Raw genomic sequence first — 22648 nt, forward strand, 5'->3', positions numbered from 1 at the left:
TTCCCGAAAAAAATCATGGATAATGCCTGTTTGGGTTCTTAATGAACTTCTGTGTGATTTTGTTTGTTTGTGTTAACAGATAAGCTTTAACGCGAGTGAGGGCCGGCAAAGCAGGAACAGGAGGTACTCGGGGTCTGACAGTGACTCCCCCTCAGACAGAAAGAGGCCAAAGAAACGAGGACGTCCTCGGACCATTCCACGAGAAAATATCAAGGGCTTCAGTGATGCTGAGATCCGAAGGTTATATTAACAACTGATGAGGCTTGGTGACATGAAAAATAATTCACAGCCCAGTATTTCAAAGTTGAATGGCAATACACATTATATATTTAAATATTTTCTAATAAGTGAGCTAAAAGTGCAGTTGCAAGTCAAAACCTTGTCCGAGATGTCACATGCGCTTTTATTGTAATAGACTATGTTCACAATAAAATGTAAAGACAGGGTTTTCATCCACGTTGTAAAGTATAGTTTTTGCAAATAATACTGGAGCTAGAGATTAAGGTTTATCAAAGTCCATTGTAGGTTGAGACAGTTAAAAGTCTTGCAGGATTTTCAAAGTGTGATTTTTTTTCCGTTATTATCATTACCATTACTGTACTGCATTTTAATTAACACATCCGTTGCCTGCTTTCAGGCGCCTCACCTCACCCGAAAAAGTAGCTCTGTCATGCGCATGCAGCACATCGCTGTATTGCATGAGTGCTTTTGCAGATTTAATTCATGGCACAGACAGCTTTTGTGTAGCATTTGCAATATACCTGTCTATGTCACACTGTAGACTAATTGTTGTGAGAGAGGAAAAAATGGCATGGCTTTACAGAAGACATCACACTCTATCGACATAAACTGTATTGTCTAAAAATGATATTTCATTTGAAATTGCGTCGATTTATCTTAAAAAGTTGACAGACCGCCCATCCCTTACAACTGACCTAATCTGGCTATTATCTATTCGTCCTTCCATATTCCTGATAACATATGTGTGAAATACTTGCAGGTTTGTCAAGAGTTACAAAAAATTTGGAGGACCACTGGAAAGGTAAGTTGCATCAGACTTTCTTATGGTTCATTACAAACAACAACTACAAAGTGCAACATAGTCTGCTCAACATGTGTCTTCAGGTTGGACGCTATTGCTCGTGATGCTGAACTTGTGGATAAGTCTGAACATGACCTCAAACGCTTGGCAGAGACGGTTCACAATGGCTGTGTCAGAACACTTAGAGAAAACCCTTGTGGACCAGAGAAGACCTCAGGTAATCAAATAAATGTGTACTCGTATACAGTCAAAGATGTAATCCAAATTTCATTGTGTCTGCAAGAGCACCAGTGCGCTATATGCTATGATCTGCTCTTGTCCCTTCATGGCCCCCTCTCAAAACGGCTCATTCAGGCCTGAGCCGGCGTCTCAGGTCACCTATGTCGCTGTATTTAGCTTCCAGTTGCGCTTGCACACGGAGATACCAAACTTTCGTGAACTTGTGACTTTGGCCAGCCATCTGCACCAAATATCAAGCTTCCATGCTATTACTTCAAGGGATGATCTTGTTTTCATGGAGACACACGTGGTGTATATGGAGGGGAGGGGCTTTGTGTGTGAGACACGTGAGAGACAGAGGGAGAGCAGGGAAAGGAAATGCAGCTGAACAAATACGCTGCATTTTTAAGTAGTGTTAAAAAAGGAAGAGAGAAAAAAGAACAACGCAATATGTGGCGATCAGTGTTGATTCTGTGGTGCACTGCCACAAATTAGTCAATGTGTGGGAAACACTGCAGTCTGTTATTACTAGTGAAATACGTCTGTTATTACTAGTGAAATACTTCTGTTTTGCATTTGTTTTGAATTTAATACTGTTATTTTCATCATTTTCATATAAGCCTAATAATACAAGTGAAAATTTGTGTCTTTGAAATATGTTCATGAATTTAAGAATTTCTTAGTATTTGATATTCCCCTTTTGACTTTCGTGATAGCATGCACTTTGTTATTTAAGTAATTCTTGTAAATCTTAGATGTGAGGTTAACAAGCAATGCAAGCACTGTCAAAAAGAAGTCTGTACTTATCAGGATGGAAACAAGGCTACTGCTTGAGGTGGGCAAAGAAATGCCAGAATTTCACGGTGGATGACTGAAAAAAGTCCTATTTAGTGATTGATGTAGTTAGGAGATTTATGCCTTAACAGGGGCTGTATGTAAGGAGACGAACAGGAGTGAGAAAGATATCTCAGTGTTTTAAACCCCCAGGGAAACATGGTGGTGGGAATATTTAAGTCTGGGGCTGTTTTGTCTCCTCTGGAGTTGGCCACCTGCACATAATTGCCTCCCCTCTGACTAAGGAGAAATACCATTTAATTTCATTCTTCAGAGACATGCTACACCCTTTGGTTTGCATCTATGTGGAGAAGGACTTATACTGCAGCAGGATAAGGAGCTATGGCAGTCAGGTTGATGGAATGGATAAATCCATTTGTAATCCCAAAATCTTACAGAATTTTCTGCGCTTCCCTCTCCCTTTGGTAACTTCTCCCTTTGTCTTCTGTTGACCTGAATGTGTATGAAGTGATAACGTTTGTTTTTAACGTTTGTATGTTCTTTTAACTTGATTACCTTTGATTGTTTGTCTGTAGTAGGGGTGGGAAAAATAATCGATTCTTAGATGAATCGCGATTCGGACGTAGATGATTCTGAATCGATTCACAAATGTCAAAAATCGATTTCATACATGTTAATTGACAACGTAATGTTGACGGAACTCAAGAGGCGGAACTCAGAGGTGCAGAAGTGCAGCGCCCGGACAGTTGACGGCGTTGATAGCTGTTGGCTGTTGGCTGTTAGCTGTGGCGTTGAGTGCGCAGCGTCCAGGTTAACTTGCGACACCTGTAACTAACTATCGGGTATTTCTGTCATTCTGCCATGCATTCAGATGGTTACTTAAAGCCATCGTTCCCAGCCGCATACATCGTTATTAAGCTGAATCTAAGTCGATGTGAAAACTGTACACTGTCATACAGCCCGCACAGTATGTTGAAATCCAGCCCGAACTCAGCGTGAGGTCAGTCAGCTGAAATGTTTTTTTATGTACATTTCCATGCACGATTTAAAAAAAAAAAAATTAATTAAATCTGAGTTTGCTAATCACTTCCTACTTTTTTCTCACTGTGTGACTACTTGGTACTTTAAAAGCCTTTATTTGTATTTGTAATGATCCATACTTAATTTACTTCCAATATATTTAATTAATAAAACAAATGAAAGAAATGTGGCAAGTCAACTGGAAGGTTACATTTGCCAGCAAACATCCAGCTTTGCAAAGAACCAAAAGGTAAAAGAAAAGTGTTCCTGTAGCAGCATACATGTAGTACATTAATACAGCTGCAGCTGGTCGACGGTCGATACAGGTGTTTGTATCACAGGTTGATCTGGACGTCTCACACTTTGCCACAGCAGACTGACCTCACGCTGAGTTCGGGCTGGATTTCAACATACTGTGCGGACTGTATGACAGTGTACAGTTTCACATCGACTTGGATTCAGCTTAATAACGATGTATGCGGCTGGGAACGATGGCTTTAAATAACCATTTGAACGCACGGCAGAATGACAGAAATACCCGATAGTTAGTTACAGGTGTCGCAAGTTAACCTGGACGCTGCGCCACAGCCAACAGCCAACAGCCAACAGCTAACAGCCAACAGCTAACAGCCAACAGCTAACGGCCAACAGCTAACAGCGGTCTCCAAGCTGCTCTCGAGCCACTCGGCGTGAACAAATGCCTCAGACGTTCCACCCATGAGTTTTTTGTGAGTCCTGACATTCACAACACATCCCATGTTTTTTGTTGCGTGCACGCCGTCAACTGTCCGGACGCTGCACCTCCGCACTTCTGAGTTCCGCCTCTTGCGTTCCGTCAATATTACGTTGTCAATTAACATGTAGAAAATCGATTTGTGACATTTGTGAATCGATTCAGAATCATCCACGTCCGAATCGCGATTCATCTAAGAAGCTATTATTTTTCCCACCCCTAATCGAGATGCATCGAGAATCTATTTAGAATCGAATCATTGACCTCTGAATCGGAATCGAATCGTGAGGTGCCAAGAGATTCCCACCCCTAGTCTGTAGTCATGCACATTTTAAGTAACCTTTTTTCTGTTGTGGGATAATATTTTTAATTATGTTTGAAACTCGATTATTTTTTTCTCTTTTTCATTAGGAGGCAGAAGAGGGAAGGTGAAAGGCCCTACATTCAGGATCTCTGGAGTCCAGGTTAATGCCAAGCTTGTTATATCCCATGAGGAAGAACTGGCTCCACTCCACAAAGCCATTCCTGCCGACCCTGAGGAGAGAAAGAAGTAAGGCTATTGATCTACTTTGTATTTAGTTAGTTTGGATTTAGCATCACAGCTTAGCTTTTTTTGTATGAAGCAACCCAGTCACAAAATAACACGTCCAAATATATTTGTATATTTATTTAGGTTTTAACTGTGTGTGTGTTTTTGGATAGGTATATGATTCCTTGCCACTCGAAGGCAGCACACTTTGACATTGAGTGGGGGAAGGAGGATGACTCTAGCCTCCTTATAGGAATCTATGAGTATGGTTACGGCAGCTGGGAGATGATCAAGATGGACCCGGACCTCAATCTCACACATAAGGTGATTTCAGGCTAAATACATTTTGAATCTGTGTGTGTGATCTTAAAAAATACCATGTATGATAATATATTGGCTTGTTTGTTTTAAAATGACATATTATACACTACATAGCTTCAGTTGCTTAAATAAATAATTTTAACCTTCTAGATGTGAACATAAACTGTCCCAAAACCAATATGTTTGGCATGGCTTAACAGGGGAAGCTGCCAATCGCAGTGCTCCCAGTGACAGCTTATACTACCAAACCACTACAAGGCGATGAAAGTGATGAAAAATGCTCGCAGAAAAGAAAGGGGCAGAGAGTGCTGTGTGAATACATAAAGATGGGTGAGGGGTTGATGCATTTTGCGACCAACATTTGAGACAGTGCGACTAAATTTTACATTTAGACACGCATGTGTGACCAGTGAATTTGCCGGTTTTTGTTTCTTTTCCATTGGTTCATGGAAGGGGTGAATCAAAGAATCTGGGACCTGGAATCATGGGTGGCAGGCTAATGTGTGTGAGAGGGGCAGGAAATGCGAAATGGCACTGTAAGTGGTTAATGTGTGGAGGAGGAGGGTCCTAAAGTTGTTCCAAGCGCGGAAGGAGAAGGTTTCACTTTCAGCGAACAATGGAATGAACTCTTGACGCTTACTCAGCAATTTCACCAGATACTGTCTGCTGCGTTACGGCTCTGCCATGGCAGTGGAGCTGATAGGTTTCACTCTAGTCTATATGTTAACTTCCACCAGGTCCGCTGCGCTGCATATCTGTTCCATCAGTCTGAAGCCCTCCGGAACAGATATGCACGACTTCTGGCGGATACCAGAGCACGACGCAGCATTTCAGCTGAATTTAGCAAAGAGCAGACAGGAAGTCACACACCGAAACAACAATATAACGTCCGGTTTCTTTTCAAAATAAAACACTCTGTGTTGATGCCAGCACACAGCTCTCAAAAGAGACAAATACAAGCTTTTCCACTAACCCTTCGGTCGGGAACACTTTATGTTGTTGTTTTTATAACACATACCTGTAACTGCGGTTGCGAGTGTTTATGTGATTATTGCGTGGACAGTTGTCGACAGTACTGCGTCATGGTAGACTCAAAACGCAACTGGTGGGGGTTGCTGGACAGCAGAGCAAAACCGGATCAGAGCCGTAACGCAGCGGACACGTGTCTGGTGGAATCCCAGGGTTATTTTCTCCCCGATAAGCCTAGTAGTGTGCCAGAGTCAAATCCTAACTTAGCGGATGAGTCTGAATCTGAAAACACAAGTGTGGCAAAGAAGGGCAGAAAATACAGTTTTCGTGAAGAATGGCTGTGCAAATTTGACTGGTTAAGGTCTCGGAGAGACGAATTCCATGAACTGCAAATTTTGCGGTCGAAACCCAGAACATGCAGGGAACACAAAATTTGCAGGTAATGCTGGCACTACACAGACTAGCCCTGTGTTTGACCAGTGTGTTGTGTTTTAACTAAGGCAATGAAATATGTCGTGACCTGTACTCCAATGAAAATGCAACCCGCTGTCAGTTGCATTTAGAAGGCAAGAGGCTTTTAATCAGTGCGCCGAGGCCGAATTAATATTAAGGAAGAACTACCCTTTACCAACCTTTGCAACTAACTCAAACATTTGATTTCAGAGCTTTAACCACCACAAATAAATCCTTGACCTGATTGTGTATCGGATTATTTAATTGATGCACTTAGAAGTAACAAAAGCTTTGTCATGTGTACTATGATTTTTTTCTCCCTAATGACTCACAGTACTGTTATCTTCTGTAAATATTATACAATGATGTTTACTGTGTCCCTTGTTGACCAGCTCCTACCAGACGACCCTGACAAGAAGCCACAGGCCAAACAGTTACAGACCAGAGCAGACTACCTCATCAAGTTGCTGAGCAAGGACCTGGCCAAAAAGGAAGCACAGAAACAAGCAGGGACAGTAAGTCTTGCAGTAACTCAACATGTCAATTTTCTTCTGCATCAAATCACTAACTAGAATCACTAGCTTAAACACAAGTCACTTTTTAAATCTGATGCAGATACAATTAAATGTATGTCAACCAAAACCTATAACGGCCCTTTGTATGTATGTATGTAGGCCAATTCAAGGAAGAGAAAACCAAGAAGTAAAAAGAGCAAAACTCTGAAACCAACTAAGACGGACGAGGTGATGAAAAACATGTCCTCAGATCCCTCATCAGACAAAAGGTCAGATGATGACGATGAAATTGAGGAGGAAAAGGTAAATTCAGACTCTACTTGTATGGTTTTAGTGAATATTTCCTGTTTTAAGTTTGGAGCTGATATGTAACATGTTTTGATCCTTTCAGGCTGTGGTACCAGTGAAGGCGCTAAGTAGACGGGGTCGAGCCGACAGGCTGGAGGAGGAGGAGGCAGACGATGAGCCTGAGCAGGAGGAGCTTTCTTCATCACTGGAGAGGGAGGTTAAAGGAAAAGAGATAAAAAAAGAAAGCAAAAAGGAAAAAAAAGAGGAAAGTTGGGACATTAAAGAGACCAGGGAGCCAAAAGAGAAAAAGGAAACGAGGCCTCTGGAGGCAGTACATAAACAAGAGGAGAGCATTGAAAAGGTAAACAGTCCGCATGGCCTTTAAAGTATTAAAGAGGCCATATTATGATGTTATTTTCGGGTTCATAATTTAATTTCAGGTGTCTGCTAAAATAGGTTTGCAGTCTTCATTGTTAAAAAAACATCTAACCTCTCATTCTGTACAATGTTAGAGTTCTATTCTCTCCCCCCCCCCCCCCCCCCCCCCCCCCCATCCAAAACGCTCTGTGGTCCTAGTAAGTGATTTCAGTGTTTTCACCTACCAACTTGCTGCAATTCTACCATGAATATCACCACAGAGACTGTCCCCGTACATGTTTAAGCTGTCATTTGATAAGACTGAGATTGATTAGACTTAGCCACACTGCCCAGCGGCCAGCTTTACAAGTTTATAACAGTCTTTGTATAGTTTAAGCAGGGGTGCTCATCAAAGTATAGGGATGCAAACAACTTGCTTTTCAGAAATAAGCCAGATCTGAAGAGTTAAATATTCGGTTGGGGTTACGGATGAAGCACGATTCATACAGTGTTATTTGTGTCAAGCCAAGTATGAGTTAATTACTTTAAACTCTACTGTCAACTGACCTATTGCAAGGACCTCAAATACAAAGTGCATGGTATTTTATTCATAAGTTTATGAACAGTTATCAGTGTTTCCCCTAGGATGGAGTTGTAGTAGTTGTACCAGTAGGTAAGTGTTCGCCCGCGTGCAAAAACAAAGTGCACCCTGCCCAGAGGTTTCTATTTTTCTGAGGCTCTCTAGGCTTAACTACATAACAGTACATTTGTGCACAGTAATGAGCAGGGGAAATGTCTGTCTAACTTACATATGACGTGTCTCAAGCTTTAGGAAAATACACTTTTTTTTTATACAATAAAAGTATCATCTTTAAAACAATTGACAATAATTAACATAAAATATATTAACAACCAACCAAATACAGTAAAATCACAAAACAAAAATAATAGAACACCCTAAACCTAAATTAACAAATACTATCCAAATGATATGTAAGCTAACGTTAATATCTCTGTGAAGTAATTTGTCAGTAACTTGAGCTTGACAGCTTTCGCACGTCACAGTGGCATAGTAATGTGCGTTCGAGACAGTAGGAATTTTCCGACCTACTAGAAAAAGTACACTGGAACGCCACTCAAAGTCGGAGTCCTTACTTGTGAACTTGGCACAAATCCATCTACCCCGACTTCACACAGAATCAGTTATCTGACGCAATACAACAATGGGAATGGCATGCATCTGGATAGCACCTTCTCCAAACCTGGCGCTAACGTTACCTCCGTTGTGGTGTATGCTGAGAGACGGCGCAACATGGCACGGAATAGGGGAGTTAAGCGCGGTGCATCACCTGCATCAACCGCTACATATCATCCAGATATACCGTTACCGAAGGAGACCGCTTGCAAAGTTTCTTTGACAGAGACAATGATGGCTACCAAGCAACCAAGATAATATGACAATAGAATGAAGGATACTGGCAGCCAAAATTGTTATATTAAACATTATTCTAACAGCTGCAAGAAATGGCGTAACAGGCTTCATAGTGTCTATAGATGGCCCACTGTGGTTCCTGATTTATTTTCACTAGTGCTTTGCCCGTAGGAAATATGTGTTCCTATAGAAAAGTGGGAGGTTAAGAAGCTTTTTCATGGATGGCCAAATGAGGCTGTGTTTGAAGTTGGGACATCAGGGATATTTAGGTTTGTTGTGAAATGCGATATTCCAGGGTATAATTGGCCGTTTTTTTACTATTTTTGATTTTGCCATTATATTTCACCTTAAAACTATTTACTTGGTGTCATTATTTTCAGCACAACCTCACATGTGTGACTGTACAGTTCTTTTTTCATTTTGACATACTGTATTAACACAATGGACCTAAAATCACAAAAAAAACCATAAAATCCGAGTAGGAAAAAGTTTGATTTTTTTACTCTGAAAACCACAAATATGTTTAAAAAAACATTTTTGATTACTTATAATGCAAATATAAATTGTTGTTTGCTAAATATGTGCATACATTTTAAAAATTTACGAAGTTACATGTAACTATTTACATTTAAATGCAGGCAATGCTCAGGTCTGCCTGAGCTCCTTCCAGCTGAATGAAGAGCTGAATGCACTGCCTGCTCCACATTCAGCTTCTTCTCATTATTCTGACTTATTAAACAAAAAACCGACTCCACTACACACTAAACACACGACACCAAACACTACATAACACACTAACTATACACTCCAAACACGCTAAATGTCACAAATCTCTCAACTCTCAATATCGCTGTCTGTACACCGACCGTCGTTGCCTGTCAATCATCCGCCAAGGTCCCTCCCACAACTTCCTGTTCCTCAACAACCAAACTTGCTGCTTGGACACTTTCGTGACAAAAGCCCGTTTTTACCGTTTCTTCCTGCACCAGACACAAAGCAAACGTGACGGCAATTTTCCGAAAAAGCGTGGCGGACATTATTTACCCTAGGTCCGGTTTTGGACATGCCGATGGGTCCGGTCCGTCGCCTCGGGAGGTGGGCCATGTAGGTTGGCTAGCAGCTAGCCGCTAGCTACACACGAACATCCACAGTTTCCGATTCCACTTTGTTGTCCGCACGTCTCCAGATCTCCTCAGACCCGAACAGACTCGGTCTGGACTCTCTTAGTCTCATTAATCCACAACAGTCAGTTTAGATGCACAGAACAGAACAGAACGGGACCGAACCGCCGGCAAAATCCCAGTCCAGCTCACGCCACTGCAGGTATAAATCTGCTTGTTTCTTAAGGTGGGGGGTCGCGGTGGGCTCTCAAGTGATTGGCTCTGGTGCGCACGTGACTGTGGTGGCTCCGGTGGACAATGCTCGCGAATTTGTAAAGCATTTATGAAATAATTTATTAACAGTATCATTGCAGTCCAAACAAATGCGAAGTCGCACACCATTGAACCACGCAGCAGCCATGTTGTAAGTCTCAGGTCAGTCTAATCCTGATCCGCAGACGTATTTGACAAACACACACACAGACAGACAGAGATTCCTTGCTTTTATAGAGAGATATATCGTTTCAAACAGGTGTGTGATTGACCTGGATATGAAGCGTCCATAGCGCCAAAATATATAACGTTATCTCTCTCTCCACCTCTCCTCGCTCAAAAAAAAAAAAATAATTCAGCAGTGGCGGCCTGCCGCTGCTCCGTGCATATAGGGGAAACACTGGTTATTTATGTACGAATATACTTAAACGCGTAGTGTGTCTTTTGAATCTGTGTCTGGGAATGTAACAGAAGCAACAAGGTGGTGATAACAATATGGTCAACATCTTTATATCAGAAGCTCAACATTGGGAAATGTTGTCTATCAACTTCGACTGTGTGTGAGCACCAAGCATCAGTATTTATAAACAGTCTGCCTCTCCTCATCCCGCTGTAGTCCTGCGCTCTGTTGGCCCCATAACACTGTCTGCCTACTGGCTGCAACAGCATGATCTGAGCTGCTGTGGTGGTGATGACAGTTCTTTGTGCGCACAACAGTCTCTGATTTCATGTTGTTGAGCCAGTCTGAGTCTCGTTTTGTTCATTTGCTTTTCCTGCAAGACATTAGCCAGGAGCAGACTTAAACCAAACTGGATTAGCATGGCCCTTGGAGCGACTTTCCTCCTTACTGGGGTGGTACAGCTGGTCAGGTTGGATGGCTGAAAGACGCCATGGGCCATGATGGTGTCAAAGTCTGCTGCTCCTTATCCCAAAACACCCGCTTTTTCTTTTTCAATGCTGTTGACAGTATTTCTGCCATAGGCAGTACGTGTTTCAGCAATAAAGCCAAAAGAATTGGTTAGAAAAGAAAAAAAAATTGCATATGTGGAAGAGCTACCGGCCATTGCATCTTCATGCGCCGTCCTTGACATAGCATCACTAGTTACCTTCTTGTTTATTCTAGTCTTCCTGGACAAGTATTTACCCTACCAATATAACACTTAAAGGGATAGTTCTTTTTTTTTGGAGTGGGGTCATATAAAGTACATATCTATAGTCGATCTGTTTCCTACCGTAATCACCGATCAGCGCAGCCTCAGTTTGGAGAAGTAGAGAGCTGCTCCAGCCCAGACGCTCAGCTTTGTACTGCAGTGAACGGGGTCCAGCAAAAAAGCGAAATTAACCACCTAAAACAGATCGACTATAGATATGTACTTTATATGACCCCACTTAAAAAAAAAAAAACTATCCCTTTAAGCATGTTGTATTTGTTTTACTCAACTGCTTTTTCAGCTATTAGCTAAATTTTATGAACATGCTTGAAAATAGCTGTATGCATCTGAAAAATTAGCAAGCTATCGGATGGGAACTCACCCTCAGTATTTTGATGCCAATAGCACTAAAATTATTTTACTGACATTTTGAATTTGTTCGTCTTTCTCCTCTTTTTTAAATAAATCTGATCCAATTCAAGTATAAATAAATACCTATACCGATAAGATTATGTGTAATGTAATTTCACTCAATTATTCAATAATCAGTTTATTGTTTTTTCCATATGTGTTTTCATACTTGAAAGTTGCACAGCATCACAACCTTCAGGGCATATCAATACATACCAGCGGCCCTCCCAGAGCAAAATGGGCTTTGTATAACAACAAAGCTAATGCTAGCTGAGCTAGCGCTCCCGTATAAAGGCATAAAAAGCCACATAAAAAAAGCATCACCTGTACAGTGTCTCTTTCCTGCCTCCTCAATATTACAGTTTTACAAACTGTAGTGGCAGGGCCCACAAACACTGTATATTGTCTCCTGACTCACTTCCTCTGGAGAGTTTAGCACTACAGTTTTTATTTTTCGCTTATTAAATGTGCCACAATATTTGTTACAGTGACATGACTGTGTTCATGAAATGTTTTAAATAACTGAGAGCAGCCTCTTACATCATAAAATCAGAGTGTATGCACGGCCTGAACCCACCTGTGTAGGAACATCTTACTGTCTGAATAATGGCGTTTTTTCCTGTGTGAGAGAGTAAGTCCCTCCAAGTGGTTTAACTCATACTTGAGGCCTGTCTCTGGAAATAACTATGAGGCAGGGTATCCCAGCAGCTCTTCAGTAGTGTGTGCTACATGTGTAAAGGCTTTGTTTGCGTCACAGTGACCCAGGGGTTGAATCCAACCTAAGGCCCTTTGCTATTGTCATTCTCCCTCGCTTTCATCCTGTTTCCTGTCACACTCCAGCATTATGTCCAAACAAAATAGCCATGAAAAGGCCAAAAAAACAAAACTATGAATAATAGCGGAGATGTACTGTTGTACGTGTCAGAAGGTCATGAGTTTATCCTCAAAGGAGATCAACTGTCCCACATGCTAAGTGCTATGGGGTGCAGGGGGCAAAGGTCAGACACATAAAACTGGATTCACAACTTCTGTCGGATTTAAAAAGCTGTGCGTACCGCTGATTGTTTTAAATAAAGTTCCATCAAAATTTGGTAAAAATGAACTAAATCATTTCCAAAAGATCCAATGTCAACCTCAAGGTGATATAATGTTCTGCAAAAACCCTTTTCTGACCAGTATTTAATGAGCTATCGTACAATTAGTAATTGTGTCACTGATGGGAGTATCCTGATTATGATTCTCAATCAGAAATCACTTGATCAGCTTTTAGGTAAATAATCAATTTTTAACATAAAATAATTAGCAGGTTAAGCGATTCTCTCCTAATTGTATTGCTTTCCAACCCTGCCTACTTCGATGTGTATGACGGAGAAAAGTTAAGTGTAAAAAGAGAAATCTTGCTGCCCACTAGTGGAAAACAAAAGCCTCTGAAATGATCTGTCAGATTTGTGTATTTCCCAGTTTTAGATGAATATACCCCAAAACTCACCAAACCTGAATCACTACTGACTGAATGCCTATGTTGTAAATAACTGCTGTTATTTAACTGCTATTTCAGTCTTGATTGGAGGTGGTTGTATGTGGATCAATGGAAAAAACATATGTGGATGTTTTACTATCTTTCTGGTTTTGAAATGTATTGGACTGAACTGTTTTGGGGTTGTGGAGAAAACAAAACAAGTCAATCAATGTAAACATCAGCCAAAGTTACCAAAGTTAATGTTTGTTAGCTAGCATTAGCAACGTTACATAAGTTAGCTCGCCTTAGCGACTTTCGGTAGTGCAACAAACTGGCAACCACTTGAGGGGGCAGATGACGCAAATAACAGTAGTGTTGTGGTTTGAATACAATGGAGGGGAGATAGAATGTCACATTTGGTGTCTGAATGTTATCAGTTACACCTTTAATGTATTAAATTAATTGGTAATTAGGGCCCGAGCACTGACCAGTGCGAGGACCTATTGGATACTTGCTTTTATTCTCTAAATTTCACCGCAGTTTTGGAGGCCTGAACATACCCCAAAACTCACCAAACTGAATATACGTCACATCTGGCAAAAGTTCCGATACTGCAATGTCATTGGGTGTGGGTATGGCCAAGGGACTCTATAGCGCCACCTTTTGTAAATGCTGGCCTCCCACATGCACATAAATTTACGAAAAGTCTGTATGCATATGTGTCATGACCAGACGCACAAAAAACATCTCTGGACCCAAACTGCCAGTCAGCGATGAACGGGCCCTCGCTGCTTGCAGCATTAATTATGATTAAGGTTGTCTAAATAAGTAAACGATAATTTGATTAGGAATTAATTTTCAACCCTAACCCTTTTTCATCAGAATGAAGTGAAGACTGAGGTACGAGAACGAGCAAAGAAAGCCTCTGATATGCCGGTCCATATCACAGTAAGTGGAGAGAATGTGCCAGTATCTGAGGAGTCTGAGGAACTGGACCAGAGGACCTTCAGTGTGGTAAGTTCCATGGATGACTAAATCTACAGATTGAGCCTGATAATTATTCAGTATACACTACTCACAATAAGTTTGGGATATTGCTATTTACATGAGTGCTTTTCCTATTTGGTCTGAATTTTAATGAAATAAGTAAAAGTTCCCTTTGATATTACTAATAATGAATGAGAAGAAACACCATTTTCATTAGTTTAATATTTATTACCCCAAAAATGTAGACAATAACAAGGATAGCCCCAAATAACAAAAATTGACAATGTCAGTAGCGGGTGTTTCCACCATTTGCCGCAATGACAGCTTGACAACGACGTCTCATGCTCCTCACGAGCCTCATGATGTTGTTCTGAGGCAATGCGTTCCAGTCCTCCACAAGTGCTACACGCAGTTCTGCCAGGTCACGTGGGGGTGGGGTACGATCATCCAGTCTCTGCTTCAGCTGGTCCCAGACGTGCTCTATGGGGTTCAGGTCAGGGGACATTGCTGGCCATACCATATGAGGCACTCCCACTTCCTGAAGTCGAGCTGTGACAATTCTGGCACAATGTGGTGGAGCATTATCATCCATGAACAGAAAGTTGGGGGTGTGCTGGCGGAATTGGGGGATGATGATGGGTTCTATGATGTCTCTGAGGTAAGAACGTGCAGTGACTGAGCCATCTACAATAACCAAATCTGTTTTGCGCTGACTGGTGATGCCTGCCCAGACTGTTGCACCCCCTCCACCAAAGGATACCCTGGGGACCATGTTGACCTCGGCGTATCGCTCACCTCGCCTTCTCCAGCAACGCCAGGGTTCTCCCCAGACGGTGGAACAGCGGCGCTGCGCCGCTATACCGCTCGGTCAGCGCCGCTATACTCCGCGCGTGACAGTGTCGAGCGTCCGTCCGTCCGTCCGCCGTCCCCTGGTTGACGGCTAGGAGCTCCCGGCTGACGGCGATGAGCGTCTGTCCGTCCCCCGGCTGACGGAGTTGATGACCGGCTGTCCGTACGTCCGTGTCTCCCCCCCCCCGGACTGACGTTGACGAGCGGTCTGTACCCCGGGGGGGCTATACTAAGAATTTCTGGGGAGAACCCTGAACGCTGACGACCATCATTTCTGTGCAAGGTGACCCGACACTCATCAGTGAACAGGACGGTAGACCACTGCTGCATTGTCCAGGTCACATGGTCTTGTACCCACTGCAAACATTCACGGCGGTGTCTTGGTGTCAGTGGAGTCACCTGCAACGGTCGTCTGGCATTCAAGCCAAAGCGGTGGAGTCGGTTTCGAATGGTTTATCTGGAAACCCTAGTACCCCTCACATCTCGTAACTGGGCCTGCAGCTGTGTGGCAGTTGCATAACGATGTCTGAGTGCATAGGTCCTTAGGTACTGGTCATCGTTGCGGTCTGTCACTCGTGGGGCTCCACTCCTGGGTCTGTCACGAACTCTGCCAGTAGTTCTGTGTCTTGATGCAAGTCTGCTGAAGACACTTTGAGACACACCAAGTTCACGAGCAACATCTGACTGCCTGCCACCGACCCGAAGGCGCGCTATGGCCAGGTGGCGCTGCTCGTCCGTTAAGTGACGTCGTGTGTTCATGGCTGTTTGAATGATGAAGTTGGAATGACTCACTGACAATACCAGCTTTTTATACCCACAGAATGTTGAAATTGATGCCACATTGAAAAGGGTTGTCTTTTAGTTTTTTGGTATTGGCCCCAATATGTAAGGCACACTGTACACAGTGAGACCATTATCACCCCAATACAATTGCCTCCCTATCCCAAAACTCTCTGAGGTGAAACAAACACTGTATGTATGAAATCCACTGAGTCTCTCACAATATCCCTAACTTATTGTGAGTAGTGTATATAACATATATATACTGTGATTTAATTTAACTCATCTTGGCTCGACTTATAATATTCTGTCACCGACCAAAATAATAGCACCATATCAAAAAAGACCTTGATGACAAAGATAAGATGCATTTGAATCGGAGGCATCACACGCACAGAGACCACTTGCATTTTTTATTGTGCAAGGAATCAAATCCCACCCAAAAAACATTACCATTGGAAAAATGGTTATTCCATTTTTTACTCTCAAGAGAAAGGTCTTTGTAACCAAAAAGTAAACCGTAAGAATTAAATCGTGCAAGTTGTTGAAAAAAAGTTGCATGTGAAGAAATTGCTATTTTTCATTAAGGCAATATCCAACACGTTCCAAAATGGCATAATAAAGTTGTGGCGGGGTTCACTTTTGTTTGTATGTTGCAGTGTAAAGAGAGGATGCGACCGGTTAAAGCAGCCCTGAAGCAGTTGGACAGACCAGAGAAAGGGCTGTCAGAGCGCGAGCAGCTCGAACATACAAGGCAGTGCCTCATAAAGATCGGAGACCATATTACAGAATGTCTTAAGGAATATTCAAATCCTGACCAGATCAAACAGTGGAGAAAGTTAGTATGAACTGTCTCTTCTATTGACGCACCTGCATTTGAGACATTCCAAACCCAGAATAAGGAACTTTTCCGAATACATGTTATGAATTTCAGTTGATGTCAGGGACCTTGCAAAATCCTTTGGAGCTCTTCTCCAAATACTTGCTAAGTTATGATTTTTTTAAGTTTGGCCCTCAGAACTAAATTGAATCATTTTTGTGTATTCCAAGCCTCATCAACTGTTTATTTTTTTACTGGGTTGGCTTGAAATTTGTCTTGAACATCCAGGAAACCCTAGGGATACTTGCCAACATGTACAGTATTTATTTAGTTGTTGATGAATGATTACAATAATCAAATTATTAACAATTAATCACTGTTCTCCTAAATGAAGAGCTTGTTGCAAAGAAACAATTGGAGCTGAAACTCCAGTTTTATTTTGATTCCAAAGGATTTACTCAGGATCACTGTCTGTTTAAATGAGGTTAAGGCTTTAATTATTGTTTCAGATGTTAGTGCACATATGTCAAGCTGTTGGTGTTTGTCTTTACAGAAACCTGTGGATATTTGTTTCAAAATTCACTGAGTTTGATGCCAGGAAGCTACATAAACTATATAAGCATGCAATCAAGAAAAGACAAGAGAATGCACAGGTAAGTGAAGGCCCTCAGTAACTCTTAGTTTGGGTTACATCCTGTTCTGACACTAGAAATCCATGATGATATGATTTTGTTTTTCAGGCAATGGAGAACACTAGAAATCTAAACGCCCATGGCTATAAACATGCAGGTACATTCTGTTTTCTTATGTATTGTGTAGAGAAAAAGATAAACAAGTGTTCACTGTGTATTAATCCATTTGTGATCTTTTTCTTTAGATATTGAAAGGCTGAAGGACAACTCTCACCAGGATGAGAGCAGCAGGGACAGCTGCAGTTCAGACAGGCATCCGCCTTCAGGTCGCTACCATGAGAGCAGTAAGGAGAGACACAGCTCAGAATCCTACAGGAAGACCACAGGAGCGGAGTCGAGGAAAAGACCGTACTCCTCCTTCAGCAATGGCAAAGACCACCGAGACAGAGATCACTACAGACCAGACAGCAGAGACAGAGACAGACAGGACAGGTGAGAGAGATGCTGTTTCCAGCAATATATAACCACATTTCAACAACGATGTCAGCAGGACGGTGTAAGAGGGATTAAGTCAAAATTAACTACAGTGTGTGCATGTGTACATGGTAATGAAGTTACATGGCGCTCAGTGCAATGGTGTGGTTGATTTATGGTATGAATGAATTACTTTTATTATTGTGTCATGCATACATGTATGCCCAGCCCGCATGGGCTTATAGGACACCAAAAAAGAAAAGAAGGAACCAAACCAGATCCAGAGCACAACTGGATCAGCACAATAACATCAGCGCATAAAAAAATTATTAAACAAATGTACCTGTCGTCTTTTCCAGGCTTGAGAAATAAAGCTAGCAGTTTTAAACACATTGAAATTAAACAACCACTCCAGCTTCTGCTCATCAGAGCACCAAAATATTTCAGGGTTTTGTCCATAGATTTCATGAAATAATACCTCTCTCAAATCGTCATACTTTGTACAGTATAAAAGGAAATGAGACTCACTCTCTACTTCATCTAGCTCACACATTTCACATATTCTATTCTCCTCGGGAATATTTTTAAATCGACCAACCTCAATGGCCAGAGGAAGAATACCAGATCTCAACTGTGCAACTAAAGATCTTTGACTTCTCTGTAAACGTGATGTAACATATAATTCAGGTCCAAAATTAGATTTAATCTGCATATATGTCCTTAATTTTGGTTTTAATAGGACATTTTCAAACGATTTCTCTTCAAATTTCAATAGAAGCTTATCTTTAATGAAGTTAACACTACAGCACAAGTTATTCCTATAAATATACACTATATCCACCTCCTCAAAAATAGAGTACGTTTCTTTTGACCAGGGGGAACTATTTACTCCATATAAATACTTTTTTATTTATTCTATCCTCTGCCATTTTGTTTAGTCGATTCCACAATTGAATCATTTCACATTTTCGTTGTACACATCCTGGAATCCAGCCCATATCTCCTTCTATTGCTGGAATTGGCGCAAATTTATGGACACCCAAAAAATATCTTATAGCTCTATTCTGTATAGTATCTATAACTTTGGACTCTTTAAATCCCCACACTCCTGCAGCATAATTCAGTATGGGAGAGACGCATGCATTATACAATTGAGTATATGTAAAGTAACCCAAATCATTACAAACTTTCATTTTATTAATAACTGATCCCAAAGCTCTCCCAGCGGAATCAGCAAGGCACCTAAAACCAGTTTCAAACGTCATAAAATCATCCAGAAGGAAACCTAAATATTTATATGAGCTAACATATTCCAAGGGAACTGAATCAAAATAGAATTTTTGTTTACTTCCTACCATGCCTTTGTTTCTAAAATGCATTATCTGTGTTTTGCTCCGATTTATCACCAATCTTTATTTATGACACCAGGAGCTAACCAAATTTAGCATATTTTGTAAATCAGACTCAGATTCTGCCAGTAAAATAATATCATCCGCATATAATAGAATACCTAAATAAGTGTCATCCAAACATACACCCAGATTATTTTTCTTAATCTGTAGAACTAAATCATTCACAAACAATGCAAAAAGTGTTGAAGAAAGAATATCACCTTGTTTCACGCCAAAAGGGGTTTCAAACCAATCAGTATACATATCATTGATCTCAACACAAGCAACTGGGCTACCATACAGACTCTGAATAGCTTTGTAGAATCTACCATCCACCCCTTCTTCCATCATTTTAAAGGCAAGTAAATCTCTATTAATCCAATCGAATGCCTTTTGGAAATCAACAAAACATGAGAAAGTGGGTTTACCTGTGGTGATTCTAGCTCTAATGATAGTTGACGCTGAATTAACATGGTCAATACAGGCACGATACTTTCTAAACCCATTCTGCTCATCAACAAGACACTTCCAAATATCGAGTAAGCCTATAATTCGATATATTAGAATATACCTTATAAACTGTACTTAGGAGACTGATGCCTCTGTAATTAAGAGGTATTCTGGGATCATTCTTTACTGACTTTGGAATAGGTTTTATGATTTATACCATGGTGATGGAATTATACCATACTCAAAACATGTCTGAAACAGGCAAAAGAGGACTTCAAGGAGGTATGGTATTTTCACTGGAGGGATTTTCCCAGGGGACCATGGACATTTTTAGGAAATAAGGATATAAACCCAGGGTTTCAACAGGTGAAATGGGTCTTAATGTATTTCTTATGTGACTAACTCAGCTGCCAAAATGTCCCTGCTCTAGAGACGGTACTTTCCAACCTATACTCTAGACGTAATGCCTAAGCCAGACATATTAATTTAACTTCCATGTAGTACAGTTGAAAAACAAAAAGCTGAAGCATAATATTGATGAACTTATGATATGTTAGATATTCTTTAAATGTGCAAATATGTTTGAGAGTATTTAAACCAGCACTAACACTGTGCTGGGAATTCACTCCAAACAATTGTCTTCTCTATTCACACAAATGGGGAAAAAAAATATGGAGGCCATGTTTGCCAAGCTATGGCAACAGCAAACATGCCTTTTTAAGGTGTTGAGTACCATCAGCTTCCATTCCAGTCATCAAATTATTTCCCGAACATTTAAAAAAAAAAACACATCACAATGCTTGGCTCCGTAAAGGGGGGTAACTTATCCCAATATGGCTGTTGGACTTGCAGTAATTGGAACCTAGGCTTTCACCAATGTTTTGCTAGCATTACATGGAATGATTTAATGACATGTCACATCAATGGCTCTATATCTATGCCAACTCATCTGTCCACTTACAGTCTACAGTCATCCAAATGACAAAATCAAATATCAAAGTTGAAGTTGGTTCAGAATATCAGTAAACAAACATTGAAAGAGTTTTGTTGTTCAAGTATCATATCTGCCTTGTTGCTAAGTCATGGTGTTGCTTTATGTGCAGATACTACAATGACAGTAAGCACAGGAAGCTCGAGGATTTCCGCTCCAGCAGAGATCGGCCGGACATGAAGGATCATTCCCATTCAGACCACCGCTCATCCTATCGCTACCACTCAGAGTGGCAAGCAGAGCAGCGAGCCTCAGCCAGCGGGCCCCGCTCTCCCAGAGACCAGCGCTCACCCTACGACTCTCGCTCACCCATGGGACACCGCTCACCTTTCGACTACTCGTCAGACCATAAGAGCACACCAGAGCAGATCTGGACCAGCCGCAAGACATAACAGGAGCTACCCGGGTCTGCTTTTGGCGACCATAGACTCAGCAACACAGCAAATGCCTTACAGGGACTGTGGACTGTATCCTAAAGCTGTTCAAAGCACTGTGTATCAGTCAGTTCATGGCTGTCATCTCCTCACTTCAGCTGCAGCTGATCTCTGGAACCTGGGAGATGAACACCAGGGAGTGGCTCAAATCCGTCAGCAGATAATAAAAAATCAAAGAATATTTTTGTATTTAAGAGTTTAAAACTGCATCGTTGTGTTGGCTCAACAGCATGCAGCACAATTTTTTGTTATTTTTATAAACATTTTTTTTATTTTTTATCTTAAACGGACACAATTGACCCTGAGTGCTGCCTCATATTCCCACCAACCCATGACACTGGATCCTGCATTTGACTGTTTCTTTATGTTTGTCTGTCTGTCAGTCTCTCTCTGTCTCTCTATCATGCTTAATGTGATTATCTACCTTAATTTAAGTGTTAACTTGATGAGAAGTCAGTTGTCACATGAATCATGTTAAAAGTTGATGTAAGGGTGTTTTGTTGAATCCAGTCTGGGCTCAGGCTCACCACCATTAGTACCTCATTTATACATTTACAGCATTTCTCATTTCCTCAGCAGGTTTTCTTTTTCCACCAGGTGTGGATTATTTAATATCATTTTCGTTGTTAAAAAACAACAATTGGATTTTCTTTTTTTCTTCATGTTGTTTTAACTTCACTAATACTATTGTAAATTTTTGTAAAGAAGTAAATCAGTGGTCTTTTCCTCAGGCTTTTGGGATTTATTATGACTCTACTTTTCCCGATCAACTCAGGCTCTATTGTTGTCCTACAAGTGAGTTTCTGTATAATAGTTCTTTTAATGATAATGCTTTCAGAATGTAATTTTTGGTAAAGGGAAAGTTCATTAATGATACTCAGTTTTATTCACTAGTTCTTAGTTCTTTTGCCTCAGTGTGGAAATCAGTGAGTTAAAAAGAACTGACTTCTAAAATCACAGTCTGAAAAAAGACAATTGTCTTTTGGTAGAAGCACCTGTTAGATCTAAAATAAACTAGACTGTTTACATTTTTTTTTTCTTTACCTTTCCTTTTCTATTCTTCGTAGGCAATAATAATGTCAATGTTTCTATGCAGCCAAGTATATTTGTGGTGAACCACCCAACTGAATGAAGTCACTGTTACGGTTCACATTGTTGTACATAAATTTCCTTTATATTTCCAAATGAATTTACACTGAAAGTGCATGAATTTTTATGAACTGTTTTATATAGTTGTTTATGAAGCCATTAAAAACAATTACTGTACTCACGTGTACCAACTCTATTGAAAAATGTGTCAAGTTTTTCCTTTGTCCAAAAATAATGATCAATTGCTTTTACCCAGTGTATAGGTTGCTTTTGTGTTGGGTCAGCCAGGACCATGATGAAGTTTCATTGTCACAGTATTGTTTTACACAGTATGTATATATTTTTTAGATAAAACGGCTGAAGTGTTACAGTAAATAGGATGAAATAGAAGGGTACAATCTGTTCAGTGAATGAGTGGGGACAAAAAAGATTGTTATCTTTTCGACTGGCTCCTTTGAAGCCACAGGAAATGGTGCTCAAAAGGTTGTCTGTTGTGGTGGCACCCTTAATGAGAACCATCAAGAAAGAGAAGGTGCTGAACATCATTTCCAGAAAGTCCCAGTCATGTCATAGGTCCTAATACTTTACAAATGAATGGATAAGTTCACCAAAAAACTCACCCTCTGATGGATAGCCGGTAAAGTTTTGTAGTCCACAAAACATTACTGGAAACAGTGTTGCATC

At 40.9% G+C, this 22648-nt stretch overlaps 1 protein-coding gene across 4 annotated transcripts in view; it reads left to right on the forward strand.

Annotated features, from left to right (window-relative positions):
- The window catches only part of chd1 (chromodomain helicase DNA binding protein 1), a 61724-nt gene extending 39556 nt beyond the window's left edge, over positions 1 to 22168 (forward strand). For all 4 annotated transcript variants that reach the window (XM_030435312.1, XM_030435313.1, XM_030435314.1 and 1 more), the window contains exons 23-36: positions 80 to 240; positions 1001 to 1042; positions 1126 to 1259; positions 4221 to 4359; positions 4512 to 4662; positions 6474 to 6596; positions 6756 to 6899; positions 6988 to 7245; positions 13950 to 14081; positions 16343 to 16521; positions 17057 to 17156; positions 17244 to 17292; positions 17381 to 17627; positions 20554 to 22168. In XM_030435312.1, the coding sequence (XP_030291172.1) occupies positions 80 to 240; positions 1001 to 1042; positions 1126 to 1259; positions 4221 to 4359; positions 4512 to 4662; positions 6474 to 6596; positions 6756 to 6899; positions 6988 to 7245; positions 13950 to 14081; positions 16343 to 16521; positions 17057 to 17156; positions 17244 to 17292; positions 17381 to 17627; positions 20554 to 20833 (2139 nt within the window). In that variant the 3' untranslated portion in view covers positions 20834 to 22168. The remainder of the gene's footprint in view (positions 1 to 79; positions 241 to 1000; positions 1043 to 1125; positions 1260 to 4220; positions 4360 to 4511; positions 4663 to 6473; positions 6597 to 6755; positions 6900 to 6987; positions 7246 to 13949; positions 14082 to 16342; positions 16522 to 17056; positions 17157 to 17243; positions 17293 to 17380; positions 17628 to 20553) is intronic.
- Positions 22169 to 22648: the final 480 nt, after the last annotated feature.

The sequence above is a fragment of the Sparus aurata genome, chromosome 12 (genome assembly GCF_900880675.1).
Source record: "Sparus aurata chromosome 12, fSpaAur1.1, whole genome shotgun sequence".
Lineage (NCBI taxonomy): Eukaryota > Metazoa > Chordata > Actinopteri > Spariformes > Sparidae > Sparus > Sparus aurata.